General features: G+C 39.3%; 1 protein-coding gene across 5 annotated transcripts in view; it reads left to right on the forward strand.

The window, feature by feature from the left end:
* Positions 1-18,589, forward strand: part of UTRN (utrophin) — a 509,169-nt gene that overhangs the window by 333,417 nt on the left and 157,163 nt on the right. For all 5 annotated transcript variants that reach the window (XM_058534226.1, XM_058534222.1, XM_058534221.1 and 2 more), the window contains one exon: positions 15,423-15,595. In XM_058534226.1, coding sequence (XP_058390209.1) covers positions 15,423-15,595 — 173 coding nt within the window. The remainder of the gene's footprint in view (positions 1-15,422; positions 15,596-18,589) is intronic.

Raw genomic sequence — 18,589 nt, forward strand, 5'->3', positions numbered from 1 at the left:
TGTGTTTAGTGGGAAGGTAGGGGTACTTTAAGACCCACTCTATGGGTAAGATATAAATTGTTTTCAAGGAAAGCATTTAGACTGCTCCTTTCATTTTATATTTGACTGAACCCTAAGGAATGTCTTATGGCCTTGATGAAATTGCTAAATAAGTCATCTTTTAACAAATTAAATGAAATATAGTTTTTAAGCATAGAAAATTTTTTAATTAGCCTAACCTCTGAAAGTTTTTTGCCAAAACCATATATACATTTAGCTCCCTTCATTTTGGCAATGGAATGTGTTTTTTATGAAGATTTAGATTTAGATTTTATTGATTCCGTTGTTGAGTTTTCTTGTGCTGCTCTGTGGTTCTGTTCACCTTCACTTTCTCGTGGAACTGTGTGTGTATGTGTGAGACATGGATCATTTCGCTAGAGAATTGTAGGATATTCAGTGTTGATCTGTTGCAGGGATTGGTGGTATTATGTTTATTCCACCTCTTGAGGATTAGTGCACAGTTTATTTGCATGCTAGTTTAGACTGGCAAATGTCAACTACTTCAGATTTCATCATCCAATTTATTAAGTCTCTCTGGCGGTGTATTGCTTTCACTGGAGGCCTCTATTTTTTGTTTTAATGATTACAGGATTAGAGGAGATAATGTATCAAAGATGTGCTTGGTAAAAAAAGAAATGGCTATGGAGATGTAATGTATATTACCAAGATGGTATTTTGTATACAGAGTTTAAACTGAGAAAGTATTCTTATTTATAGCTATCAAACAAATGCAAAGTAAATGTGCTCACTGTTACAAAAGAAATTCACATTTACATCTCACAAGTCTCACTTCTCATGTGTCGCTTAGTCATCAAGGAGCACAGCACTTTTGAATAGTATATTAAATATTTAGCTATTTGAATTTTATAGGATATCTTTGGAATTTTGTATAAATAATTTATTTGTCTTTGATCCTTTAAAAATGATATTTTTGGTTGCTTTCCAGTATTTTAGTGAGAGTACAGTTACCCTGTTATTAAAATTAGGTGATAGATAAAAAAATTTTGTGAGTGAGTCCATATGGATCCATTATTTCCCTTTTTCTCCTAATGAGAGTGTCATCATAGCTAGATTCATCAATATCTTAGTTTTTAATATTGTATAACTGTAAGTAAGGGAGCTTTATTTAAGCATTCTTTTTTCTGCCCAAGCCGAGGATGTCACTTCTGAGAATGGGTATCAGGAATTTTCAGGAATGGCAGGGTACAGAGGCTCTGACTTCTGGTCACTCCATTCTAGAATTCCGTGTAGGAACATACTCTTCCTCTCTTTCCTTATCCAGTCTTTGTCACTTCTAGGGCACAGGGACCTAACGTGCTGATCAAGCTTCCCTTGCTTTGGGAAAGCTTCACGAATATGAGGATGCTGCTGCTTTTCCCTCATAACGATTAGCCTTGTCTAAGGATACAAGATATTTGGAGCTCTAATAGTAACATACTGTTCTTGTCTTGATATAAGAACCGTTTAAACATAAGACTCTACTTTAGAAAAAGACCACGGTATTCTCTGTTGTTCCACAGAGTTTTTATTTAATTCGTTCTTCTGATATGTGCATGGGGGATTTGCGTGTCTGCACATGTCTCTGATCACAGTCATCCAGCGCCCTGGGTGGTACTTGGAAGTTTGCCCAGCTGAGAAAAGAGTGTTCTTTTTCTCTCTCTCCTTTATTTATTTATTTATTTTTGGTGGTGGTGGTGCTGGTGGTGGTGGTGGTGCTGGTGGTTCCTTTTGTCTTGTATTTATGTTAAAAGTTTATTTGTTGCTGCTGAAAGATCTCAGCATGTGGCCCCAGAGCCCTTACAGAACAGGATCAGCATGGTCAGTTTCTGTATGTTTCTTTGCTCCATTTCTGATGTTTGGTCTTCATGCTGATGCCAATGCTTTTTTTTTGATCCAAACTGCACTGATTACTTTTACTTACAAATTTCTGGATAATCATTAGTTTTTGAAATTAATAGTGTCTGTATAAATCTGAATTGGGCACTTTGAGGTGAAACCCATTCTGCTAGAAATCTCATAAAGCCACTTTGCCCCCGGGGACATGTTGGTTTTTTATGAATAAACGATGAAAATATTTTAAAAGCTTGTTAAATTTTGTATAGACCCACATATGTAAAACACATGCTATTTAAATACTGATATGAAAATAAGTTGGGAATGGAATGGGAAAAAAATGGTTTGCAAATCCCTTCCCCATGCCAAAAAAATAACCACATTGTATACTCTTTCCTGATAGGATTTTGGTTTTTTCTGTTGTTAATGGAATCTCTTTCTCCATATGATTAAATGAGTGCTAGCAATTTTGATATTTAAGTAATTCAAATAGCCTTTTGGGAGGTACATATTCTAATTTCAGGGTTTTTCCCCCTTTGCTCTATGCCCTGATGCAAAAAGCAAACTTAGTTATATTAGGATTAACGTCATCCCATGTGAGATAGTGTCACCTTTAAGAACATTATATATTTAAGATGAAATTCTGCACACAACTAGAGAAATATGTTTCACATGGACATATCTGTAATACTTTCGTTGGTTTACTAAATAGCTATGTAATGCAAAAGCAAAATCACATTTTAGCCTTGGAACGATGTCCATAACAGCAGTGCAGAGAATATATCATTTAGATTGAACTTTTTCTTTTAAAGCAATTACACCTAAAACTTTGTAGAAGATAATGTTTCTCTGAGTGCCAGTAATAATTTAACATCAAAACTGAAGACGCATTTAAAAGTGACTGGTCTTTACTCACATTTTGAGTAGTTTCACTTATTAAGTTTTATTTCAGAAACAATTAAATTCCCCCAAATTTACTGAGTGACTTTTAGAGGCATCGGTGAGATCAAAGAACTTTCCTTTAAAAGTATTTTCCCATCATTTTACTGTCGAACCCTTTTTAGAAATAATGCAATTGATCACACATATTTTGTTTGGGGATTTGTATTGTCTTGTACACTTGCCCTTTTTATTCTCATGGGGGAGCTCCGAATTGGAGTATGGATTCTGTGATCCCTTGAGGATCCAGACAATTGGAGAGATTCTGTGCTGCCGTGTGGGGCGGGGAGGCCTCCAGGAAGTGGGAGAGAACTGCACTTCAAACTGTGTGAGGCGTGGTGGAAGGGAGGATGCTGATTAAAATAATAGACAACGGCTGGAAAGAAAAGTGGATTACCACACAACTGTCAGATCAGCGAGAGGAGCTGCCGAAGCTGACTCTGCAAATGGTCGGGGGGGGCGTGAGATCTGCTGCTCTCACTTTTCTCTGGACAGATAGAACAACTTTTTAAATAACTTAGTTCTGTGGCACTGACAGCATCCCTAAGGCGTAGCCTGACCCAGGGAAATGGACTGAAACTAGTTTGGTGGTTACCATAGCAATGCAGGCTGCCGGTGTCTGGGAGAGTGCAAACTGGTGGCCTCATGCCCCATTTGGGTGTTTCTTCAGAGAAGAGTGCACTCCTTGCTGTTCCCACTCTGCATAAGTCATGCTCTTTGAATACTGGCTCTTTACTCAGGATTTTTTTCCTTTTTCTTTCTGAAACCACCCTGAATGGAGGAAGTTGGTAATACTTGGCTCTTTCTTTCTTTCTTTCTTTTTTTTTTTTGCCTTCTCTCACGCAAGTTTCCAGGATATAGCTTCTTTTGGCTGTGTGTAATTGAGACCAAACTCTAAGTTTGGGGCCCAGGAGAGAACAGTTGTGGGCTGCAGGTCATTAGTGAGGTGAGCAGAAGGGGATCCCGTGCTTCCCAGCGAAAAAGGAGACCATGCCAGCCTCGTGGATCGCAGCTTCCAGAAATTATAGAAGCAGGTCTTTTCCGCGCGAACTCCGAAGTCCGTGAAAAACCGGACCCACGGTGGGGTGGCTAAAATGTCCCAGCGCAAGCTGCTGCTGTTGATCATGGACCATAGCTCAAGGGCAAGGCTTGTAAAGGATTTTACAAAGGATTTTAAAGTATAGCCAGAAAAGACACGGTTTCTAGAAGTTAAACGCTGCTGTCTGAAGGAAGTTTGCCGGAAAGATGTAGGCTTCAAGGGCTACTGGACGATGATTGGTCTGAACTTCAGCTTACGGGAATTGCTGACAAAATTTGAAAAGGTATGCAGAAAGTGGACTTCACGAATGTTCTTTTTTGCCTTCTTCCTTTTCTTGTCTGTTTTTCAACTATGCATTTAGATGACAGATATTCTATTGACTCTTTGACTATTTAGTATAATTTCTAAGGCGTATTTGATTTGATATCCTTTAAAAAAAAATTTTTTTTTTTTTCAACTAAAGAGCAAATTGGCAATTCTTTCCTTTGGCCAGGAGGGCTTCTCATGATGCCTGTCAGTTTTAGAATTCCACATCAGAAGAGCTCCTTTGTACTCAAGTTGGCTGGTAATTTAACTGAGAGTTATTTTGGAAAAAAACAAAACAAAACAAAACACCAACAAGACCGGGTTTTCCTGCCAAAGTCTGACTTCATCAGGCACGAGTTCTGTTTTCCATACCCCTCAGGTTTATCTCCCTGCAGTGGCCAAGTGCTGCCTTTTCCACCCTCCTTTCTGAAGACTCAGTTCTGAGAGGCGGCAGAAGATGCCTCACAGTGGCGATAGCACCTCTGATCTTAAACCTTTCCTTTTTATTTCTGAGTGTGTCTGATTTAAATGTGGAGTGCTTGCATGGTCTGTAGAGCTTTAATGCTGGGATCGTTAATTTTGCATTTAGTTCTTTTTTCCATAGGAAAGTTCTTGGCACACTGTAGAACTGAGTCTCTAGCCTGCCAAATGCTACCTTACATTTATAGTTAAACAAAACAGAAAACCTCGATGTGCCGCTCACGGGCTCCTGCCTTCCTTAGCCTTTGGGTGCCAAACATCTATCTTCTTTCAACTTCCACTCTTTAGAGAAAAAGAAAGAGGTGAAGGACTCTCACTATGTGCATAAATCAGTTACTTATCAGTTATTAAAGATGTGCCCGATGGCTTTCACCATGAACACCCTATGATTCATTACAAGTACGGATATAAGCCAAGACTGTATTGAGTCATTAAAGGAATAATGGACTGTTTCTTACAAAACTACTATTGCCAGAGGAAAAAGGCGTAAAACCATGTCATTGCAAGTTTAAAAGCTTTTCCAAAACAATCGCAGGCATTGCTTGCCTCCTAATGATAGAAACAGTGTAGTGAGAAGAGTCTGGAGAAAGAACTTAGCTTCTTGTTGTATGCGCCCCCCTCCTTCATCTCTCCCGCACCCCACGTGCAGTAGTAAGGATTGTAACTCAGGGCGCACTTTGACCTCTCGCTTTAATATGTTGTTAAGCATCTAAATTCCTGAGAGTAACGGATGCTTCTCAATCAACTTGCTCACCATTTAAAAGGGGCGGAGGAGGGAGAGCATATCTTCTTTATGGCAGCTGGTAACAGCAGGTGACAAACTTTAGAACCATAAAGAGGTCTGTTAGCTTGGTTTGTATAGATTTGTCTGTTTCTTCCTCAAAAGGTATAGGGCATATGTTACATGAATAATTCATTCCTTAGATCCTCTGAGGGGCGGTAATTGTGGGCAATAGCTGGACTTTTGTATTGTAATTGCTGCTATTAATCTTAAAAGCCTAGTCAGATCCCAGAGGTTAGTAACCTGCCTCAGCTTTCTGGCCGTTTTATTGACCAAGTTACAAGTTCTGATCATATTCGTACGTTTCCTCTGTAAACTCCCAAACCTTAGTATCTGCATATTTCTTATTTTAGTAGTTGAATTGACAGTCAAAAAAGTCTACTGGCTTATTCCTGTCAAAGGCTTGATTTGGAATTTTTTTTTTATTTTTTGAGACGGAGGGCAAATTCAAAGAAACTATCCTGCAGCAGTTCATAGCCTGAAGTTCTCCATATATATTTATTTTTGTGTTAGACGCCTTTATAAAAATCTACATGAAAGTTACTCTTTGCCATATTTCATTCATAGGAAGTTGTCATACACAAATGTATTTTTCTCCAACTCAAGTATTAAAAAAAATCCTTTGTGTATGTTCACACAAGCTGTCTCATATATTTAGCCGTTGACTCATTGCCAGGAAAACTGGTATTATGGAAAGAGACCACCACCTCACACCTCTTGAATACAACTCCCTACCTTCCCCCACTCTGAAAGTGATAATACCACTTTTAGACCCAGGCCTGCTCCTGTGATGCAGAAGCCACGTGATGCCTTCAGAAGCTACCTCACAGTCTTTCCATAGTCCCTTTACTCTCAGTTCCCTTCGTCCTGTCTCTTCCTCAGTATCAGTGAGCTGCTTCTAGAGAGAATACTAACCCTAGTGATGTGACGCTTTTCTCTTCACATCAGTAGTTGTAATTGTTCAGTCTGATGTTTAGGTTATCACAGCCAAAAGGCAATTTTGCTGTGTTCCTGAAGCCATTTCAGGCTTTAAGAAAACTAAGGTCTAAAGTTGGGAGAGTGGTGGGTCTTCCACTGATGGTTAATCTGGAAAACTGTAGACTGGTCAGGTAACTGAAATGCCCAGATGGCTGCAGACCTTCAGCCAACTTCAAGACAGCAGTTTGTTCCTGAGGTCAATTGGAACGGGGTCTTCTGGTTGATTTTTTTTTTTTTGTGAGGAGGACCAGCCCTGAGCTAACATCCAATGCCAATCCTCCTCTTTTTGCTGAGGAAGACTGGCCCTGGGCTAACATCCATGCCCATCTTCCTCTACTTTATATGGGACGCCGCCACAGCATGGCTTAAGAAGCAGTGCGTCGATGCGCACCCGGGATCCGAACCGGCGAACCCCGGGCCGCCGCAGCGGAACGTGCGCACCTAACCGCTTGCGCCACCGGGCTGGCCCCTCTGGTTGATATTTTTGAATGTTAGAGAAATCCAGTGCTTTTGTGATTTATATTGGGTATCTGTTTGTATATGAATGGCCATGATTGAGATCTGTAATTTGGTTGTCTAGTCCCAAAATGTGTGATGCCAGGATTGGGCTTTTCCAGCATAGGCAGGATGGCAGTTGCTCTTGGTACTCATTCCTAATCTCCTCGAGCCAGAAAAGGCAATGTTGGGAGTCCCTGGGGATCCAGGAGGCAGGAAGCACTGTCTACTGTTCCCTCAAGGTGACAGCTCACCAAGGATCAGGAAACCCCAATTGGCGGGAACCATGTGTCCCCCAGAGTGGTCCCAAAGAGGAAGTTGAGACTGGGACTTCTCGTCGGGGGAGGATGACCTCGTGGCAAGATGTGCCTGCCAGTAAGCAGGTCCTAATCATCTAACCAGGGTGATGAGGGGTGAGCTTGTGACGGTGTGCCCAGGGTGACTATCCCGAGAGTTCAAACTCCCAGTTGACCTGACACAGAAAGCTGGTCCACCGAGACACCTCTCTGAAATCCAGCCTATGAGTTGGTTTTATTGCCACCCTGACTGTAATGAATTAATTTTCTCCTTGAAAGTACTTCGTAAAGGAATTATCTGATGGCTTCAGAGTGGCTGTTAAGATACTGTCATACTTGAGCCATTTGCATTGTGTACTGTTTCATTTATTTAGTAGTCACAGAGGATAGAGTAATGGACAGTTATAGCTCAGTGACATTTTGAGTGACGGTTGCCTTTTATTAATTTATGTAGTTCTGTTTCTAGATGATTCATGATAATGGTAGTTCTCTAAGGGTGTGTGTGTGGATATTATGTGTATGTGTGTCTGAGGAGTACCATTCTCTTGGTGAATCCTTTGGGAAAGATGCTTCCCATAGTTGACAATACAGAGAGAAACCGCTCAATGCTCGATTTTCTTTGTGGTGTTTACCTCTTTTAGGATGACTAATTTTTAAAATTATAATTTGAAGCTATATTTTACTGCTCAATTTGCAGTACCTAATTTTAAAACACATGTGTCCTGGAAGACACAGTAAACTTCCAATTTCAAGGTCTACTCATTTATTCAATATTTGATAAATATTTATGAAGTGCATAGTATGTACCAGGCATTGGGCTGAGTTCAGGGATGGAGTGGAGAACAGCGTAGACCTCTCATCTTTGAATTTATAGCCCAGCGGGAGGATCCAGACCTTACACAAGGAAATTTTTCATTACAAGTTTGTGATTTAGTAAAAGTAGAGGGAGCTGTAAGGTAACAGGCAGCCCTAACCCAGTCTGGGTGCAGGGAAGTCTTTCCTGGAGAAATTACATTTAAGCTGGGACTTAGAAGATGAGTTTCAGATGAAGGAAAGACCTGAGATTGTGTACTTGTGTGTGTGCATGTGTGTAGGTGTGTAGGTGGGTGTATGTTGGGGGAAGAAATTGAGAGTTTTTCTGGGCAATAGAAACAGCTTTTACACAGGTCAGGAGTTCAGGAATTGGGTGCCCCAGGATTCTAGTTTTAAACATTTAAAATACAATAATCCTTGACTGGGTTTTCAAACCTGTTCAATTTCAATTGTACCATCTGATTTGGGAAATTAAGGTGGGGCAATAGTTTGGCAACATGAAACATTTAATAACTGCTCTGAAGAAACTTTTGTTCATATGCAGATCAAACCTCCTTCTATAAAGTGCTCCTCAGAAGGCAAGCCATCATATTTTAATTCACCAGGATTTTGTTGTTTTAGTAACAATTGGTATAGAGTCAAGGATTTGGAACTTATTTTGTTGTGAAAGGAATTTTTATTAATAGCAGTGTTTGCTATGTTGGAATTTAAAATGTAGTTTGTGGGGCCAGCCCAGTGGCTTAGCGGTTAAGTGCGCGCGCTCCGCTGCTGGCGGCCCGGGTTCGGATCCCGGGCACGCACCGACGCACTGCTTCTCCGGCCATGCTGAGGCCGCGTCCCACGTACGGCAACTAGAAGGATGTGCAGCTATGACATACATTTATCTACTGGGGCTTTGGAGGGAAAAAATAAATAAAAATAAATAAATAAATAAAATAAAATGTAGTTTGTTTATTGATTCTTTATCATTGCAAGTTGGCTTGTTCAAATTATCTTGCAAATGCAGGTAATTGTGAACTTGTTCCACTTAGTAATTTAACTTTTCTTCTACACTTTGTCTAACACATGTTTACAATCACAGATAATGGGAAAAGAACATTATTGGCATTGATTTCTTTCTTTATAAATGCTGCTGTAGACCAGGCAATACCACTTTCTATTGTCTGTCAAAATGTGATTCCATAATTATTAAAACAGTGATTAAAATCTGTGAAATTAGTTGTTGACAGAAGATGTAGTTTATATATAATTAATTGAATAACTTACTAAATCAAAGAGTTAAGTAGAATAATTAATTGAATAATTAATTGCAATTACTATCCCAGAAGCTCACAAACTGTCTCAAAGCATATTTACATATCACATAACGACCTTTGATGATGTTACTTAGTGGTTGTATTATTTTTTAGGTGACATCTATTTTTTTTTTAAGTTATGATTCCTCATTTTCAAAACCTAAAGCTCTGGTAGTGATCCTACTGAGCTCCTGATAATCACTCCTGAATTGTCTCAGAATTCAGTTTGACTTTTGAAAGGAACGGTGGGTTTCTTTTCCCCTGATGGTTAACTTTATTGACTTAGCCTGAGCCCTGGGACATGGTTGGGAAGCTGTCGCTAACCTCATTCCTTCGCCTTCAGGAAAGGGGTCAGGCCTCCTTCAGTGAAAACACTGCTGTGGCCATGTGGGGTTAGGTAAATATGCCAGGCAAAACTAAACAAAAATTCTCTCAACAAGGCCCCCAGAGGATGAGTCTATTCCAGCACCAATTCAGTTGCTGGAGACTTCTTCGGGGTCCTAGTCTAAATCTCTGTGTCCTGGGCCGGCCCCGTGGCTTAGCGGTTAAATGCGCGTGCTCCGCTACTGGGGGCCCCGGGTTCGGATCCCGGGCGCGCACTGACGCACCACTTGTCCGGCCATGCTGAGGCCACGTCCCACATACAGCAACTAGAAGGATGTGCAACTATGACATACAACTATCTACTGGGGCTTTGGGGAAAAATAGGAGGAGGATTGGCAATAGATGTTAGCCCAAGCCAGTCTTCCTTAGCAAAAAGAGGAGGATTAGCATGGATGTTAGCTCAGGGCTGATCTTCCTCTCTCTCACACACACACACACACACACAAATAATAATAATAATAAAAAAAATAAAAAATAAAATAAATCTCTGTGTCCTATCAGAGGATTCAAACAGTTCTGGTCAATATAATCTAAAGAAACATTTTTGCTTATGTAGTTATAGTCACTACTTGATTATAGAGCATGATAAAGAAATAAATGTATGTGATATACATTATAAAGTATTTGCATGTAGTATTTCTCTGGGTTATATCATTAAATAAATGTCCAGTTAAGGGCAAAATTAACATGAAAATATCAATTATTAAATCTTAGTAAATAATAAGTGTTTTCCTTTATTTGTGAAGTTAATTTTGCCCTGGGTAGTGGGTGTTATGTGCAAAGAGACCAACTCTTGGTCAGGGAACCTCTGTGAGCTTTTGTAGCAATCTTCTGGAAGGCTCTTATGAAAGAGTGCGTCTTACACTTTGGATGGTGTTTTCCTTAGAGAAAACCATGTAGTCCTTTTATTCTAACCCTTGGCTTTTTTTTAACCTTCTACATTATGCTTCCATTGTTTTCAGGTACATTTCAAGCATTTCAAGTGAATCCTTAAAATATTTCTTCTGTTTTTTTTTGTTTTTGTTTTTGTTTTTGAGGAAGATTACCCCTGAGCTAACATCTGTTGCCAATCCTCCTCTTTTTTGCTGAGGAAGATTGGCCCTGGGCTAGCATCCATGCCCACGTTCCCCTACTTTATGCGGGCCGCCGCCGCAGCATGACTTGACAAGCGGTGCGTGGGTCTGTGCCCGGGAAAGTGGAGCGCGTGCTCTTAACCGCTATGCCACCGGACCAGCCCCAGTCTTCTGTTCTGTTTTTAAATGTTAGTTCAGCTGCTTGAATATCTTGCTGTGGCCCCCTGTGCACATGACCGGCTTATGTTAAATGCTTGGAACAGCATTGCTTTGTGCTTCTAGATGGATTACATTCCCATAACTAATTATCAATAACTATTTTGTGCTGTTTAATGTTCAGAAAGGCTTTCAGGTGACAGAGGTAAGCATTAGTGGGGCAAGTCTTCCAGCTGTGCAGTCAGGGTAAACCCTCTTTCATGGAACTTTAATTTATCTTAGCATTTGATGCTACATCAAGGTCATGGTGTGACAGCCTCCCATGCTGGCATCTTGATTTTAAAATTAGTGCATCATTGCACAGTGATCTACAAAGGAGCACGATTCATTAACTGCGCGAAATTCTAAATTTCCAATGCAGGGTTAGGCAGGGCTTTGCAGTGCAAGCTTCTAAAAATTTCAGGTTAAATTTTTTTTTTTTTCCTGAGGAAGATCAGCCCTGAGCTAACATCCATGCTAATCCTCTTCTTTTTGCTGAGGAAGACTGACCCTGAGCTAACATCTGTGCCGATCTTCCTCCACTTTATATGGGATGCCGCCACAGAATGGCCTGACAGGTGGTGTGTTGGTGGTCGCCTGGGATCCAAACCTGTGCCGCCAGCCGAGGAGCACGCACACTTAGCTGCTATGCCACGAGGCCGGCCCCCCGATGTTAAATTTTTTAAATGAACAGATTAAACAAAATGATTACTACACTCCCTTCCAATTATTTAATTGTCTGATTTTCCCTGACACTATAGTGGCTAATATGCCAGTCAATCAAGATAAACTTATTTATACTTTTATTCATGAATTTATCCATCTGTCTCTCTATCTATCATCTATCTGTCTGTCTATCTATCTATCTGTCTATTGTCTGTTTGGATCTATTTTACTTTAAGCTCATTCTGTCTAATAGAGACTGTGAAGGAGACAGAAGAAATATTAAGATGATTTTCTGTCGTTAGGAGCTCTTGATATATTTGCCCAAATAAATATGCCACCAAATGCGAAATAAAACAAGATAATGTATGCTGATTTCCTTTTCTTTGATCATTTCCTGGATGATTTCTTTCTCATTTTTGATGAGGCTCATGTGCGGGAGGGTTTTCCACATATTGAAAGTTACATTTCAACATGAATTTATGATCACTGGTAGCACTCGTAACCAAAACTTTAGAGAAATACTTGTAATCATTGATGGGGCCAGTGATGCAGTTCTGTTTTATTCCATTCGTTATCGTGGCTGGGTTGGAAAAGGTACCACCTGATCTGATGTGAGGAGCCAAATTTGCTTCATGCTCTTGGTATCCAAATTTCCTGATGTTCTAGAATGATCTTGTGAAACTTAGAAAACTATTTATGCATCTTAATGCACTTTTGTCTTTCTACTTTTCTACTTTTCTTGAGTATGAAAGGAAGCAAACAGATTGGGCTACTTCAGGAAGTTGTGGTTTGAAGTCGCCTTGTGATTTTAGGTGTGGTCCACTGATAATAACGTTTAGGGACCTATACAGGAAATTTGTGGCGAGATTCTCCTTGGCAATAGAGAGCGAAGAGATGCCTTGCTCACCGTGTTGTTGAGCTTCTGGACAAAGACAACTCTCATACATATATGCAGCATAAGCTAAAAACCATTGACCTTTTAATATATCTCTTTAGATGTCTTAAAATGCATTTCGGAACACAACAATAGAACAATTCCATCCTTAAGTATAGGACTATAAAGTTCAAGGGATAACACCAAAGAACGTTTCAGCAGAACTTTTCTTTCCTCTTTCTTTTTCAATGAGAATTTCTGCTTGAAGTATCCCGAACCACGATTATAATGAGATTGCCATCTTCCATGCGTAGTGTTGCCCAATCTGAGAACCTCGAGTCAGTATCTGGCTCTGTTCCCTGCTCCCCTGGCAGTGTCCCCTCTGCGCTGCTCTGGGATGGGGATGCTAGTGAAATACAGAAGAGTCAACAATCTTGGAGTTTTTGTTCAGTGTTTAACGCTAATTCTGTGTGTACCCAGGTCGCACTTTGCAGGTGGACCTGATTTGGCTCTGTCATTAGGGTCAGATAACCTCAGAGACCATGGGTTTGCAAATTTGAAGCATGAATCTTGCAGAAGCTCTCCGTCAGACTTTGTGTCCATCTCTCCCACTTCTCAAATCTGACTCTGTTAGTGTCACGTTAGACATGACAAATCCCAGAAATTATAATACAGCACTTCTGCCCCTTAACTTTCCTACCCTGCTGATTGGAGTAGTGAGGTGCAAAAGGCACTTCCATGGATCCTTCTGGTTAGTGTAGGTCTGTGATGCTTGAAGAACAGTCCCTTAGATGCTGGCCCCTAAGCCTTGGTCTTGATGGAATTCATGCATTGCTTACCTGGAGTGAGTTCTAAATGAATGAAAGCATTCTGCATATTTAAAGACTTTCTATTTAAATTTTTATCTTGCTCATTTAGAATTGGATAAACTTAAGAAGAGTGAGGCTTCTTAAGGAAGCCTTCTAAAGGAAAACTTAAGATGAGAAGGGTAATAAAATTATGGTGTTGAAGAGTTTACTCTCCTTTTACTAATTCAGATTCATTACCTGAAGTATAAATGTTTAATTTCAGTGATAAGTTGTCTTAATATTCATTACCAATTAATGCCGTGGAGACTCACTCCACGCCTTCATGGCCCCCTCTGGTGTCTGTTATCCTGTTTGTCAATTCACCCATTGTTGGATGGCAGTGGCTGTCACACTAGAGTTAGCTACAACTAGATTGCTTCTGTTTTATTCAGGAGGAAAAGATGATTGCTAAATTAATATAGATAATTGGGTTGACAATCTTATAATAGGAGAGTTTTAAAAAAATTGATAAGACTCTGTATTTAAAATATGCTATATGTATCTAAACCCTGTTTTTTGTAGAAACTTGGAAACTCAGAGAAGTATAAAGAAGAAATCACCTTTAATCCTCTTATATAAGACTTGTCACTATTTTGATTTATTCCTTCCGGTTTTTAATGTGTATGTGTGTGCAATGATATGCCAATACGTATGCTAATTTAAATACCTACTTTAAAATTATCATCATAATATATAGTTTTATATTCTCCATTTTTAAACTTTATATTATATAACCATTAATATATTATGATAGCTTCCACTTTTTTACTTTAAAACCAGTATGATGAATGTGTTTATACATCAGTCTTCTAGGATAGAAAATTTAAACAGCTTTAAGGCTTTTGATACAGATTACTAAAATGCTTCCTTAAAGTCTGAACCAATTTTTATTATTAATTTATAATAATTCTTATTTTACTTAAACTACACTCGAATTTACTTTATAAAAATAAAATATTTTCCTGTTTAACAGGAGAAAATATTTTGTCATTAGTTTTTATTTCTTAATGAGGAGAAAAATTTTTATGAAAATGTTGTTTTAAAATTTTAGAAATAAATTTTATTAGATTGAAAGGATGAACTATTAGTACTTTTGTCTAAATGTAAAAAGATAATTAAAATTATGTACTATCTTAGTGACCTCTGTAAAACTTCATCTTTTGAGGAAAGTTTTGCCCACGTGTAAAGGGGAGAAGGAATCTGAGTATTAAGCAAAAGTTCAATGATTTGGAAACAGTTGTATAATATTTCAAAAATTGCTCATTGAGGCTGAAATACTAATATCTAGCTGATACATGAAATTTAGATTATAATATTCTATGTTTAAGAACTAGGGAACCAATGTATAGAAGATTTAAAGACTATCATTTCTTTCTTTCTTTTTTTTTTTTTTTTTGGTGAGGAAGATCAGCCCTGAGCTAACATCCATGCCAATCCTCCTCTTTTTGCTGAGGAAGACTGGCCCTGGGCTAACATCTGTGCCCATCTTCATCCACTTTATATGAGACACCACCACAGCATGGCCTGACAAGCGGTGTGTTGGTGCGCGCCCGGGATCCGAACCTGGGCCGCCAGCAGTGGAGCACATGCACTTAACCGCTTTGCCACGGGGCCGGCCCCTAAAGACTGTTATTTTCAATGTAAGAATTGTGGAAATACTTGAACTGGAAATACTTGAACTTGTTATCATTTAAAGTGAAATTAACTATTTGTTTAAAAGAAACTCATCGGGGGGCTGGCCCCATGGCCTAGTGGTTAAGTTCGGCATGCTCTGCCTCGGCAGCCTGGGTTTGCAGGTTCGGATCCTGGGCATGGACCTACACCACTCATCAGCCACGCTGTGGCAGCGACGACCTACATATAAAGTAGAGGAAGATTGGCACAGATATTAGCTCAGGGCTAATCTTCACGCAAAAAAAGTGGAAGATTAGCAATGGATGTTAGCTCAGGGCGAATCTTCCTCAGGGCACAAAAAAAATAGAAACTCTTTCTGTGGAATATAAAAAAATAAAGCTCTTATAGAAATCCCAAGTAATGTTGACACTAATACCTAACATTTGCATTATCTCTTTGCTTTTTTCTCTTTAGGACATCCAGGCAGAAATTGATGCCCACAATGACATATTTAAAAGCATTGATGGAAACCGGCAGAAAATGGTAAAAGCTTTGGGAAATTCTGAAGAGGCTACTATGCTTCAGCATCGACTGGATGATATGAACCAAAGATGGAATGACTTAAAAGCAAAGTCTGCTAGCATCAGGTCAGAATAGTCAATGTCAAAATAAAAATAATGGGAGAGGGGGACTTTTGTGCTTTTTGTATATCAGAAAAAGAACAGGAAGCCTTACCACTATGCTACTTTCTCAGAAATAGTTTAAGATTTAAATGCAAAGACTATTCTTTTTAAAGTTATAGTTTTAGCTCCATTTATGTCCAGTGCCCTCTGCCAACTGTTCCTGACTGTTCACAAATTTGCATATCCTATTTTAAACCTGATAATACTATTAAGAAGAAGCTTACCAACACCTGCTAATTACTGAGTATTTACCTTGACCAGATACTGCTTTAGGATCCTTACAAATGTTTCTTTATTTAGTACTCAAAAATCTTAGTAAGGTGAATGGTAAAACCCTTTCTTACATGAGGAAACAGAGGCTTAATAAATATAAGGAACTTGCCAAGTTTCTGAGCTAACAAGTGCTGAACAGGATTTGAATCTGGATTTTTTTGATCCACAGTGAACATGTTTTGCTTCATCATGCTGTTTGTTTGTCCAATTTGATGATGTGTTTATAGAAATTAAATATCTCTTATGGACACTGGAATGGAAAATGGAAAACTGATGATTCGTGACTGCATTTGGAGAGAGTAACATTAAATAAGGATGAATATGAGGACCACGATGCTGACTAGGAAGGACCTTGAAAAAATACTTATTGTGACAATTATTAGTGTTATTGGGAGTCAAGAATATTTTAGAATTATCTTTAAGAGCTGGTGGACAGCACCTAATTGGATATGATTTTAGAGGGAACCCACTGAAAACGTGTTATTGAGCAAAGATCCAAAAGAGGAATGTTGGTAGAAAGAGACCTAGAACTTGTACCTGGGTCAGTTTCTTTTAAAGCTCAGAAACTGTATGATGTATTGAAAAATGTACAATCTTAAACCATATAGTCTTGAATTTGACTCTTTGCCTTTACTATTTACTTTCTGATCTTGGGCAAGTTAGTGTCTCTGAGCCTTAGTTTTTTCATTTACAAAATCAAAGTATAAATATTTAGCGCACATGATTGTTGTGAAGATTGAATGGGATAATCTAATAGCTCCTTAATCTACGCCTGTCCAATGTAGCATCTAGTTTATTTTTTCATACATAAAGGGGCTCAGTGGATCTGCTTCAGCTGGTCTCTGGATTTTATAGAACTACTTCGTAGAGAGTGGAAATCTTCAATGATTATTTATTATGAATGAATTTTTTTAAATGTTTCTTTTGGAAGAGAAGTCCTGAAAGTTTTTATTCTTCTGAGGCGCATAGAGGGAGATTTGTACTTCTTTTTACACTTGAAGAAGGGGGTGATACAGCATGTAAAGATACTGTTGTAAATTATGTCAACATTAGCCAACTCTTCCTTTTTTAATAATAGAGGAAAATTAACAAATATTGTACAGTGAGAGAATATACTTATACTTGTTTACGATTGAATTTTCAATTGGCCAGACCTCATTGGGTTGCAGCTTTCTGTGCCCTGTAAACATAAATAAATAAAAAGATTTAAAATGTTAACACAGTGAAAAACATTCACTGAGGTTCTAGCAAAACCAGCATCTAGGCTAATAAGCTAACAGCCACAGGGCTGGCCCTGGTGAAGATTGTGCATGTGGTGCTGGAATTTTGAGAGTTTAGAGGATGAGTTCCTCAGGTAGGAGACTTAATGAAGGCCTACATCACAAACAGATCATTTCAAATGGAAAGCTACAGACAAAAATATCTTCTGCCTTTCATGGATGTTATAGCCTAGCCTGTCAAGTTATTTTTTTCCTAACCTGGAAAGAGAGAACTTATAAACTACAGTTGGAATATTATCTAATAAATAAATTAATGTTATTTTTAGAAACTGGGTGAATAAGCTTTTGCCAGTGGACTTCTGCATGAAGATAGATCATACGTTCCAGTAAAATGTGTTATTAATGTGATAATGAATTAAAATAATTTTTAGCCTCATTACCCACTTCTGGAGATTCAGACATTTATTCAAGCATTTAATAAGAACTTACTTCTATGTGTAAGGCATTGCGAATCATAAATAAGATATGGCCCCTGCCCCTAGGGGGTTCCCAGTTCTGTCCAGGTTAAGGTGGGCCCAGAGGAGAGAGTGGTCACTTTCACTTCAGATGGTCATCAAAGGCTTCATAAAAGAGGCATTTCCTAAGCTGAGGCTTGTAAGACGTAGTTCTTCCCCAGATGGGCTGGGTGAGGACTGGAGAAGGGCACCTAAGCAGGAGGCTTGAAATAACACTGTGTTTTCACAGAATAGTTGAGAAGTTCAGTCTGGCTGAGAAGAGAATTTGCTGTTGGTGTAAAGGGGAATGATAATGGCTAGAAAAAATGTGGAGAGAGAGGTAAGACACAAATCATGGAGCACCTGTGTGCACCATGCTCCATTCTCCTGGTAATGAAATTTGAAAACTTTCAGGCAGCGTGATTAGATTTGAGCTTTGGAAAGACCCCCTCCCACCCAGCTGCAGAGGATGCATTAGATGAGCGCAATTCTGAAGACATGGAGACCTGTTAAGGCCTTTTCAGTATCTAGGAAAGGGAAGAGAGACTGAATAGATACTTAGTTCATGTTGTTGAGGCACTGGGGAGACATCCAGAAACAAATAACCAGTAGCCATTGGATGGATATCTACTCTTCAAAAGAGCTGTAGACCAAATAGACAGATGGTGGAATGGGAAGTGTCCAGATAGAAGTGGCGGGTAAGCATGGAGAGTAGGCAGGAGGGTGAAAAATTAGAAGAGGGCACAGCAAAGAATCCCAGGAAACCCTGATGCGTAAGGAGTAGGTGAAGGAAAGGGCAGGCAGCAAAGAAACCTGAGAAGTGACTGTCCCTGAGGAGGGAGGACAACCGGGAGAGAGTGTTGTCAAAAGCCAAGGGAGCAGGGAGGTTCAGAAAGGACGTAGTCAACAGTGTTGGCTGCTTGAAGATGTGGAGTCAGACAGGGCTGCAGAGTCCAGGAACAGTTAGAAGG

The sequence above is a fragment of the Diceros bicornis genome, chromosome 39 (assembly GCF_020826845.1).
Source record: "Diceros bicornis minor isolate mBicDic1 chromosome 39, mDicBic1.mat.cur, whole genome shotgun sequence".
In the NCBI taxonomy this organism is placed as follows: domain Eukaryota; kingdom Metazoa; phylum Chordata; class Mammalia; order Perissodactyla; family Rhinocerotidae; genus Diceros; species Diceros bicornis.